The sequence below is a fragment of the Carcharhinus amblyrhynchos genome, unplaced genomic scaffold (genome assembly GCF_965287045.1).
Source record: "Carcharhinus amblyrhynchos unplaced genomic scaffold, sCarAmb.v2.hapA chromosome_172, whole genome shotgun sequence".
Lineage (NCBI taxonomy): Eukaryota > Metazoa > Chordata > Chondrichthyes > Carcharhiniformes > Carcharhinidae > Carcharhinus > Carcharhinus amblyrhynchos.
This window is the reverse complement of record NW_027649912.1, coordinates 136,974-148,989: the sequence shown is the minus strand read 5'-3', so window position 1 is coordinate 148,989 and position 12,016 is coordinate 136,974. Positions and strand designations below refer to the sequence as shown.

At 44.6% G+C, this 12,016-nt stretch overlaps 1 protein-coding gene across 1 annotated transcript; it reads right to left on the bottom strand.

The window, feature by feature from the left end:
- Positions 1 to 949: 949 nt before the first annotated feature.
- LOC145338785 (NACHT, LRR and PYD domains-containing protein 3-like) lies at positions 950 to 11,255 on the bottom strand. Its single transcript, XM_080183178.1, has 3 exons — positions 11,210 to 11,255; positions 4,881 to 6,639; positions 950 to 1,040 (listed from the first exon to the last, which is right to left on the bottom strand). The coding sequence occupies exons 1-3, from the start codon at positions 11,253 to 11,255 to the stop codon at positions 950 to 952; spliced, it is 1,896 nt and encodes a 631-aa protein (XP_080039304.1).
- Between the last annotated feature and the right edge of the window lie 761 nt (positions 11,256 to 12,016).

Genomic DNA, 12,016 nt, shown 5'->3' with positions numbered 1-12,016 from the left:
AGATCCCTGTTGAGACCGTCCTCATGTGTGTGGAACTTGGCTATCAGTCTCTGTTCAGCGACACTCAGATAACTTCATATCCAGCCTGCCTTTATCTCTTTTATTTCATGGTCTCCAACTTTGCTCCTTAGCTTATTATACATCTACTAATAGCGGACAGTGTTTTTAATAACAGGAATACTGATAGTAATGGTCTATTTAGTATCATTATTTGTGTTATTAAAAACAATGTCCATTATTAATAGGGACATGATTCAGACTATTCTGCACTGGGATTATTGCCATTGCCAGCTGAGCTGTGCCTTGAACTGCTGGGCTGTAAGCTCTGAAATTCTCTTCATAACCCTCCCCACCTCCATCTCTGCATTCTCTTTTAAGATGCTCCTTAAGCTCCGTTTAATATAAATTTGAGAGTGGATCCCTCGGGATAAAACTCATCAGAATTCCATGTAGTTTGTAATCTGCCTTACCGATATACAGCAGTTTTCTATGTTTAATTAAACTGAGAAGCTGACAGACAGAAACATCTATAATCTGAATGACAAATTAAACTAAATTAAACATGTGATCAGCCATATCTGGTAATTCTATAAACATTTAATTGTTTTGTCCATCTTTTTTATTCTCATGGATGGTTTTGAGAATAATTATAAATGATTAGTTAAATCTTTCACTCCTGAATCTCACAGTTTATTGTAACTCAGGTTCAGACACATCACTGACTGGTTTGTACTGAGAGCAGAGGTGAGAATATCTGAGGCTGTTACTCTCCAAACTGGAGATCAGAGAGAGAAAGATTTCAGGAATCAGAGTGAATCTGTGGTGTTTAACACGAATACTGACAGGAATGATGTGGAATGGTTATTAATGACACTATTACTGACACAGATAACAATTTACAGTGTTAGACATCCACTGATTATTAACACAATCTCACACAGTCTGATACTTACTGCAGTTTCTGTATTTTACATTCTGGATTCCTCAGAGCCGCAGACAATAGTTTCACTCTTGAATCTTTCACTTTATTTTCAGCCAGACTAAATGGAGAAAGTGAGAAACACATTAAATTCAGATTAATGTTCAGCAGGAGAAATAGTTGGATCTATTTTTGTGTCAGAAACTTAGCACCAATGGTGAACTGATTTAAGTTACGATACCTCACCCAAGTCGATCTTTCTCTACACCCTAGCTGTGACTGTAACACTACATTCTGGACTCTTTCCTTTCCTTCTCTTTGTACGGTAAGCTTGGGCACTAATAAATGTGACAATAATAAATAATATCAAACCCTTTCTGTTGAATGGAAAAGGCAGCAGTCAGCATTGAAAAATGATGAACAATTCACTCTCACTGGTTTGCCTATTGGGGGAAACCACTTCTACATCTCTCAAAATATATATTTTGTTTAATTGTCCATGAGATATGGGTGCCGATGGCTAGACCAGCATTTATTTCCCACTGCTAATGGCCCCTGGGGGAGGAGATGCCCATATCCTGTGAACAAGAAAGTAATTTTAAACATGTCCCACATTCTGGTCTCATTTCCTGATCATCAGAATTACCCTCCTGAATCTCACTGACCCTGCTACGTTTCCGGAAATTCCAATCATTTCTGCTGTTACAGAAATCCAGGATTTTATGAGAATTGTAGATTTTACGGAGAGTTAAATGGTAAAGGTGTGAGAGTGGATCCCTCTTAGTGCCTCTTAACTATTGACATTGTATCATCTATCTCAGTTTGTTGGAGTGGATGAAGGGAGGGCCAGGAGCCAGTAACCACAACCTAAAAGAGTGGGTCTATCTAATGTAGTCAAGTCTGTGGCTCCAGCCTAGAGCAGTGCTGTTAAACTTAGCTGATTGTCGGAGGGTCAGTTAATCATTTAACTACTCTGAGGCGGCCCACACTGAGTTCAAAAGGGAAATGGTGAATCTAATGGTGACACAGAGGAAAACTAAATCCATTGGTTGGTAAACAAAACATGCTGTTTGCCACTGGCTTTATATTGCTGTGAATTGGAGGAAGCAACAGAAAGGGTCAATGATGGTTCTGCTGTTGATGTGGTGAACACGGATATTCAAAAATCATCTGACGCAGTGACACAACAGACTTGTGACATAAGCTCATTAAATAAATGGGAAAGTATTAATGTGGATACAAAATTGGGTGAATAAAGAGTAATGGATATTTTCCAGGCTGGAGGATGTCTGTAGTGGAGAACCCTAGCGGTCAGTATTGGGATTCCTGCTTTTCCCTGATATATATGAATCATCTCGGTGTTTACAGTCTTGAGGAAAATTTCAAAATTTGTTGATCACAGAAATCTTTGCAGCATCGGAAACTGTGAGGAGGGGAGCTTGGGACTGAAAAACAGACCATGGTGGAGTGTACAGATCGGTGGCAGATTAAGTTCAATGCAGAGACGGGTGAGGTGAGACTTTCAGGAAACATGTACATGAGGAAGCAATATAAAATAATCGGTAGAATTGTTAACAGATTGCAGGATCAGAGGGACTGGACGGATATGTACATCGATCATTGCCGTTAGCAGGGTAAGTGTCGGTAGCAGTTAATAAAGAATACAGAATCTTGGGATTTACTGTTATGAAATAGTTTATGTTTGTGGGTATCAGATAATAAGAACAGAAACACAAATTAAACTTAAACTCAGGGATTGTGAGCTCAGAAAGGGCCAAAACTTTAATTTCAGTTCATGTTAAACAAAGCTGCCTGCCTGGTTTCACTTTAAACTGTCCCTGCACTTTAATTTAAGGGTTACAATATTGTAAGAGTTATAGAGGTTAAAAAAAAGGTTGTTTATATTCAGAGACCCACAGTGAATGATAGAAACACTGAGTTTCAGTTGTAACCAGTTAACCCAAGAAGCAAGACGGTGTTTACAGAGGCTGCCAGGAGAGGCAGGGCAATGCAGGGATTCAGAAAGCAGAACCCAAAATTTAAATCACCATCAGAAACCAAGAAGGAAAAGAGGAGTGTCAGGAAGATAGAAGTCAAAGTGACAATAAAACCTGAATCTGAACAAGCTACTGCTCCCAAAGTTAATGAGAGGAGCAGAGAGAGGCTCCCAGTTACAGACAGAGCTGCTAAATGTGGACATGGTAAAGTTTGCTCACGAGAATCCAGACATCTGATATAATCCTAAAGTTGGTGACACCTTCATACAGCCAAGAGGAGCTGTGTACTGCTGGCCTGGCTGAGTATGGAGGAATACTGAAAGGAAACATTGAAATATTGGAGGGGGATCCTTGGTGAAGGCATCTGAGAGGAAGTGTTGTTTGGGAGAAGATTCCAAAGGCTGTTTTTTTTCCCTAGAGTGGAGTTTCTGGAGCAGAAGGAAGAATCCCAGTGAGATGAGTTTTCTCACATTGTTACAAACATTTGGGGGGATTTGAAGAAGAATCCACTGCAGTTACTTTGGGCGGCATCTGTCACTTGGTTTCAGAGATGGGGCAGCTGACCACGGGTGGCTTGTTGGTTTACACTGACTGTGTACTTACTGAGAACATTAAAGCATAAGATCTATTCTGTAACTCGTGTCATCCTTATAGATCTGCAGACACCTGTGAAGTTAGATGGGTGAAGTAGTGGGGCATTGTAGTTTTTTACTTTACAAAGGTTTTAGGCTTTTGTTAAAAGTTAATCGACTACTTTGTTATTCTCTTCATCTACATTTCTAAACAATAAATAAAAGTCACGATTTACTAAGCCGGTGTTCTGCTCTTAGACCTGACTGTCCAGACATCAGCTGGGATCATAACATTGTCAATAGGGGCATAGAATACACATGCAAGGAGGCTGTGCCAAATCTGAAAAAAGATCTCACTGCACCGTGTCATACTTTAGGAAGGCTTAGAACACATTGGAGAGAGTGCTGAAGATGTTTACAAGATTGGCTACAAGGATGTGAAACTTAAGTCACGAGGATTGATTGGAGAGGTTGTTCTCCTCGGAAGGAAGAATGCTAAGAGGAGATTTGAAATGTTCAAAATAGTGATGGTGCTGGACAGAGCAGGTAGCAAATCAACATTTGCTGTTTGGACAAGGATCAACAACATGATTTAAATTGATTTGCAAAAGATACAAATACAGTGTGAAAAAAACTATTTTTAAACACAGTGAGTGGTTCAGGTTTTATGAGGCTGCAGTGAAAGAGAAAACTGGTGGGCTGCTGTAACCGAACAGGGAGGTTTATTTCCATAACTGCCCACTGTAAAGGTTAATACAAGACTGAACTTCCACTTCAACCCTGACTGATGTCACCGGTGATCACATGAATTATAAAGGGACACTGTCCGATATAACACACACCAACTATAATACATAAGAGAGGCAGAGTACAGGAAAATAATCCTGATAATAATTAGCTACAAACTGTAATCTGTACTGAACACAGAAACAATTATTTTTCTAGCATCATACAGAATCAGATGGTTTTTGTTGGGAGAGTGAAATATTTATTTTTAAATTTTGTAGGGAGGCCTCTACACCTCTAATTATTTAAAATGTATCCCAATAACGCTTTCATTCACCCAAGGAATGTGATCATCGCTGGTGTTGCCAACATTTACTGCCCATGGCTATTCACCCACGAGAATCTGCATTCTTGAAATGATGTAGTTTTATCAGAGAATCATCGATTTATTACAGGTTCAGAATGAGGCCAATCGGCCCATCATGTCTGCAACTGCTCTGAAATGAACATTATTACTCTGCACCATTCTCCCACACTTTCTCTGTGACCACTGGACATTGTTTCTCTCTTGACTTCCTCGAATGAACATGTCTCTGTTTTATTAGAACAAAGGAAATGATTTCTCAACAATGAAAATATCCGCTATGAGACCAAACAAACAGTTACCTCAACTCCTGACACTTGTGCAGAACGGGTCCCAGCCGCTGGATCCCTTCACACTGAATGTGGCATTGCTGTAGATCGAGGTGTTTTATTGTATCACAGAGTCCAATGACATGAGACAGGGCTGCACAATCAATCGGGGTCAGTCCCAATCCACTAAATGAAAGTGTTTCCACAGATCCCACTGTGTTCTGAGCCAGTGCTTTATTCTGAGACTCAAACAGGTAGTGGAATGTGTTCAGGAGGATCCTTTTCCCAGTTTCAGTCTCTGTGTTTCCAATCTGCCCTTCAACCTTCTCCTTCACCCAGTCAATCACTCGGCAGGTTGTTTGATGAAGAAATTTACCCAGAAACTCCTCCAGGGGTCGAGCTGACTGTGGGGAGGAGAGACCAGCAACAAAACGGAGAAATATCTCAAATCGCCCATCTTCCTCGCTGTGAGCTTCACTGAGGAGTTTCCCGATCTCCCCGGGATCTGGAGTCAGGAATTGTGAAAGTGCAGATACAAACTCTTGGATGGTGAGGTGTGGGAATGTATAAACCACACTCTGGGCAGAATCATCTCTCTCCAAAAGTTCCATCAGGAACCCAGACAGGAACTGGGAAGGTTGTAGATTGTACTCAATCAAATCTTCATTTCTAAACACAATCTTCTTCTGGGAGACTCCTGTGTAGGCCATCTCACCAAGCTTCAGTAACACATCACGGGGGGTTTCAATCTCTCGGCCATGGTTTTTCAGAATGTTGTAAATATAGTAGGAATATAGTTGGGTGATGGTCTTGGGAACTTGCTGCTGTTTCCTGTCTCTTTGTGTAAAGAAGGGACCCAGTGACAGAGCGAGGATCCAGCAGTAGGAAGGGTTGTAACACATGGTGTACAGGATCTCGTTCTCCTCCACGTGTTTGAAAACAGCTGCTGCCACCGTCTGATCTTCAAAAAACTTGTTGAAATATTCCTTCCGTTCATCACCAACAAATCCCAGGATTTCAGCCCAGACAGCGATCTTAGCCTTTTCTAATAAATGTAATGCAGTGGGGCGGCTGGTCACTAGCACTGAACATCCTGGGAGCAGCTTGTGCTGTATTAAACTGTACACAATGTCAGACACTCCACACCAGCATTCAGGATCTGTGCACATGGACTGAGGTTCTGTATTTCTCCGATTGTCGGCAAAATCAATCCTGTCCTTGAATTCATCCAAACCATCGAATATAAACAGCAATCCCTCTGGGTTCTTCCAGAGCTCTCCCAGGATATTCCCAAAGTAAGGATACTGATCCAATATCAGATTCCTCAGGTTTATTCTACAGTTAATAGTGTTCAAATCCCGGAATTTAAAACTGAAGACAAATTGAAAGTGTGGGTATATTTTCCCAGTGGCCCAGTCATAAACAATCTTTTGTACCATTGTTGTTTTTCCGATTCCCGGGACTCCGCTCACTGCTGCTGAATTCCCAGATTTGGATAGGTGGAATAATCTCCTCATTTTCTGCAGGAAACTGCTCCTCTGGAACAATTGATCAGTTCGGATTTTTTCCAGTTCTCTCCGGAGATGTTTCTCTCTCCATTCTTCATGGTCTCGGCCTCTTGCCAGCAGTTCATGTTCGACAAGTGTCCGATCTCGAACATTGGAAATAACCGTTAGCTCAGCGTATCGATCAACCAGCTGGAAAATCTTAACCTTCTCCTTTATGAGGATAGTGTTCACTCTCAGTGTTTCAGTTTGTACCCGGAGAGTCTCCTTGTGTTTCTGTTGGAGATCTTCAATCAGAACAGAGAGAAAATGTGTTTTATTGTTATTTGCGTTAATAAGTAAATTCTCAAGACCACTATACTGGAAACAGATTTAATTCATTAAAAAGTTAATGGAAATCTCATTTGAAAGTGAACAAAAGCTAAGAAAATGTTCATATCCTCACTTGATTCTATATTTACTGAATACAGATCTCTATTCCGGTAATATTTTCTCTCTAATTGTGAATACTACCCAAGCTGCTGTGTATTGTAGACAGTACAAATCCCCACGTGATCCTGATTGCACAACAATGGAGATTCCAGTCGTTCAATGTTTGAATCCTTCAGCGATGTTTCCCCAGCTGAGTTCTGGATATTGTTTTGAGTTGGGGCACAGATTGCTCAGCGGCTGAATATTATCATAGCAGGTTTTTACTATTTTTATTTGTGATGTTGTGCGCAGTCGGAGGGAGAAAATTGTATGCTTCATGCGTCCGTATGGAAATGCACCTCCATCTCGGCATCCTGAGAGTGCGCACAGCACTTCAGGATCCAGCCAGGCTGTGTATCAGGATTCTGCCAGGTGTGTACAGGTTTCACAGTGTATCAGGATCCTGTCAGGTGTGTACAGGGTTCACAGTGTATCAGGATCCTGTCAGGTGTGTACAGGGTTCACAGTGTATCAGGATCCTGTCAGGTGTGTACAACGTTTCTCAGTGTATCAGGATCCTGCCAGGTGTGTACAGAGTTTCACAGTGTATCAGGATCCAGCCAGGTGTGTACAGGGTTTCACAGTGTATCAGGATCCTGCCAGGTGTGTACAGGGTTTCACAGTGTATCAGGATCCTGCCAGGTGTGTACAGGGTTTCACAGTGTATCAGGATCCTGCCAGGTGTGTACAGGGTTTCACAGTGTATCAGGATCCTGCCAGGTGTGTACAGGGTTTCACAGTGTATCAGGATCCTGCCAGGTGTGTACGGGGTTTCACAGTGTATCAGGATCCTGTCAGGTGGGTACAGTGTTTCACAGTGTATCAGGATCCTGCCAGGTGTGTACGGGGTTTCACAGTGTATCAGGATCCTGTCAGGTGGGTACAGTGTTTCACAGTGTATCAGGACCCTGTCCGGTGGGTACAGTGTTTCACAGTGTATCAGGATCCTGCCAGGTGTGTACAGAGTTTCAGTGTATCATGATCCTGCCAGGTGTGTACCGGGTTTCACAGTGTATCAGGATCCTGCCGGGTGTGTACGGGGTTTCACGGTGTATCAGGATCCTGCCAGGTGTGTACAGGGTTTCACAGTGTATCAGGATCCTGCCGGGTGTGTACGGGGTTTGACAGTGTATCAGGATCCTGTCAGGTGTGTACGGGGTTTCACAGTGTATCAGGATCCTGTCAGGTGTGTACGGGGTTTCACAGTGTATCAGGATCCTGTCAGGTGTGTACGGGGTTTCACAGTGTATCAGGATCCTGCCGGGTGTGTACGGGGTTTCACAGTGTATCATGATCCTGCCAGGTGTGTACAGGGTTTCACAGTGTATCAGGATCCTGGCAGGTGTGTACAGGGTTTCACAGTGTATCAGGATCCTGCCAGGTGTGTACGGGGTTTCACAGTGTATCAGGATCCTGCCGGGTGTGTACGGGGTTTCACAGTGTATCATGATCCTGCCAGGTGTGTACGGGGTTTCACAGTGTATCAGGATCCTGCCAGGTGTGTACAGGGTTTGACAGTGTATCAGGATCCTGCCGGGTGTGTACAGAGTTTCACAGTGGATCCGGATCCTGCCGGGTGTGTACGGGGTTTCACGGTGTATCAGGATCCTGCCAGGTGTGTACAGGGTTTCATAGTGTATCAGGATCCTGCCGGGTGTGTACGGGGTTTCACAGTGTATCAGGATCCTGTCAGGTGTGTACGGGGTTTCACAGTGTATCAGGATCCTGTCAGGTGTGTGCGGGGTTTCACAGTGTATCAGGATCCTGTCAGGTGGGTACAGTGTTTCACAGTGTATCAGGATCCTGCCAGGTGTGTACGGGGTTTCACAGTGTATCAGGATCCTGTCAGGTGGGTACAGTGTTTCACAGTGTATCAGGACCCTGTCAGGTGGGTACAGTGTTTCACAGTGTATCAGGATCCTGCCAGGTGTGTACAGAGTTTCAGTGTATCATGATCCTGCCAGGTGTGTACCGGGTTTCACAGTGTATCAGGATCCTGCCGGGTGTGTACGGGGTTTCACGGTGTATCAGGATCCTGCCAGGTGTGTACAGGGTTTCACAGTGTATCAGGATCCTGCCGGGTGTGTACGGGGTTTCACAGTGTATCAGGATCCTGTCAGGTGTGTACGGGGTTTCACAGTGTATCATGATCCTGCCAGGTGTGTACGGGGTTTCACAGTGTATCAGGATCCTGCCGGGTGTGTACGGGGTTTCACAGTGTATCATGATCCTGCCAGGTGTGTACAGGGTTTCACAGTGTATCAGGATTCTGGCAGGTGTGTACAGGGTTTCACAGTGTATCAGGATCCTGCCAGGTGTGTACGGGGTTTCACAGTGTATCAGGATCCTGCCGGGTGTGTACGGGGTTTCACAGTGTATCATGATCCTGCCAGGTGTGTACGGGGTTTCACAGTGTATCAGGATCCTGCCAGGTGTGTACAGGGTTTGACAGCGTATCAGGATCCTGCCGGGTGTGTACAGAGTTTCACAGTGGATCCGGATCCTGCCGGGTGTGTACAGGGTTTCACAGTGTATCAGGATCCTGCCAGGTGTGTATGGGGTTTCACAGTGTATCAGGATCCTGCCAGATGTGTACAGGGTTTGACAGTGTATCAGGATCCTGCCGGGTGTGTACAGGGTTTCACAGTGGATCCGAATCCTGCCGGGTGTGTACGAGGTTTCACAGTGTATCAGGATCCTGCCAGGTGTGTACGGGGTTTCACAGCGTATCAGGATCCTGCCAGGTGTGTACGGGGTTTCACAGTGTATCAGGATCCTGCCAGGTGTGTACGGGGTTTCACAGTGTATCAGGATCCTGCCAGGTGTGTACGGGGTTTCACAGTGTATCAGGATCCTGCCAGGTGTGTACGGGGTTTCACAGTGTATCAGGATCCTGCCAGGTGTGTACAGGGTTTGACAGTGTATCAGGATCCTGCCAGGTGTGTACAGGGTTCACAGTGTATCAGGAACCTGCCGGGTGTGTACAGGGTTTCAGTGTATCATCATCCTGACAGGTGTGTACCGGGTTTCACAGTGTATCAGGATCCTGCCGGGTGTGTACGGGGTTTCACGGTGTATCAGGATCCTGCCAGGTGTGTACAGGGTTTCACAGTGTATCAGGATGCAGCCAGGTGTGTACAGGGTTTGACAGTGTATCAGGATCCTGCCAGGTGTGTACAGGGTTTGACAGTGTATCAGGATCCTGCCAGGTGTGTACAGGGTTTGACAGCGTATCAGGATCCTGCCTGGGGTGTACAGGGTTTCACAGTGTATCAGGATCCTGCCAGGTGTGTACAGGGTTTGACAGTGTATCAGGATCCTGCCGGGTGTGTACAGGGTTTGACAGTGTATCAGGATCCTGCCAGGTGTGTACGGGGTTTCACAGTGTATCAGGATCCTGCCAGGTGTGTACAGGGTTTGACAGTGTATCAGGATCCTGCCAGGTGTGTACAGGGTTCACAGTGTATCAGGAACCTGCCGGGTGTGTACAGGGTTTCAGTGTATCATCATCCTGCCAGGTGTGTACCGGGTTTCACAGTGTATCAGGATCCTGCCGGGTGTGTACGGGGTTTCACGGTGTATCAGGATCCTGCCAGGTGTGTACAGGGTTTCACAGTGTATCAGGATCCAGCCAGGTGTGTACAGGGTTTGACAGTGTATCAGGATCCTGCCAGGTGTGTACAGGGTTTGACAGTGTATCAGGATCCTGCCAGGTGTGTACAGGGTTTGACAGCGTATCAGGATCCTGCCTGGGGTGTACAGGGTTTCACAGTGTATCAGGATCCTGCCAGGTGTGTACAGGGTTTGACAGTGTATCAGGATCCTGCCGGGTGTGTACAGGGTTTGACAGTGTATCAGGATCCTGCCAGGTGTGTACAGGGTTTGACAGTGTATCAGGATCCTGCCAGGTGTGTACAGGGTTTGACAGTGTATCAGGATCCTGCCAGGTGTGTACAGGGTTTGACAGTGTATCAGGATCCTGCCAGGTGTGTACAGGGTTTGACAGTGTATCAGGATCCTGCCAGGTGTGTACAGGGTTTGACAGTGTATCAGGATCCTGCCAGGTGTGTACAGGGCTCACAGTGTATCAGGATCCTGCCGGCTGTGTACAGAGTTTCACAGTGGATCCGGATCCTGCCGGGTGTGTACAGGGTTTCCCTATATCCCTATAATTACAACAAATGTCAGAAGTCACATGGATTGAATCTTACATCGATGCTGAATTCTCCAGAATTGATGAGTTCCAAACAAGTTTTATTCCTGCTCCTAGACCCTTTCAACTTCTGTATCTCAAATTCTGAAAACCTCTCGGCAAAGATGCGTTTTCAAACACCCAGATTCTGACAAGTAAAATGAGTTGTCTGAAATCTCCATTTCCTCCCTTACCTTTCAGGTGGCTGGGGATTTCCGATAATTCTTGCTGAACTTTCATATAATTAATTGGATCAGGACCTATGGAAAGGAATTCACTTCCATGAAATCAGGTCTGTGTAATATTACAGCAAAGTTTACAGTGTTTGGGTCTGAAACTGAATTCAGTGTGATTTTACCATACCGAGTTCCTCCATTTCTCTCAGTATTGTGCCCAATTTCCGTAAGCTGTGATGCATTTTCACAAAGGATTCCCACATCACCCTTCGAGCCTGAGATCCTTTCTCCATAACCAGATCGAGGAGAAGTTTGGAACTGTCCGCCCTGTTTCCCTTCTCCACAAGCTCACTGACTTTCTGTAAAGAATAATAATGAAGAAATTGATGAGTGGTGTGAAAGATAAACACTGGGAAAGAGAAGGAAAGGATTTACTCCGGGATGGGATTTCCCAGTTGTTTTGAGAAGCAGCGACTTATTTTGGTGACATGTCATTCTGAAAATTGATGAATATTTTCCACACATCTTAATTCCATCATTCCTTCAAATTAATGTGAATAAACTAAATTTAATGGCTGGAATACCGTTCTCAAAGTTTGGCACACAAGTGGAGGTAACGGCCTAGTGGTATTATCGCTAGGCTACTAATGCAGAAACTCAGCTAATATTCTGGGGACCTGGGTTCGAATCCCACCACAGCAGGTCCCTGCTGTCTTGTTATATCTGCAACTATAGCTTACATGGTGGGGGGATACGCATGAAGTATTTTTGGGGTGGCACTGTAGCACAGCGGTTAGCACTGTTGCTTCACAGCTCCAGGGAACT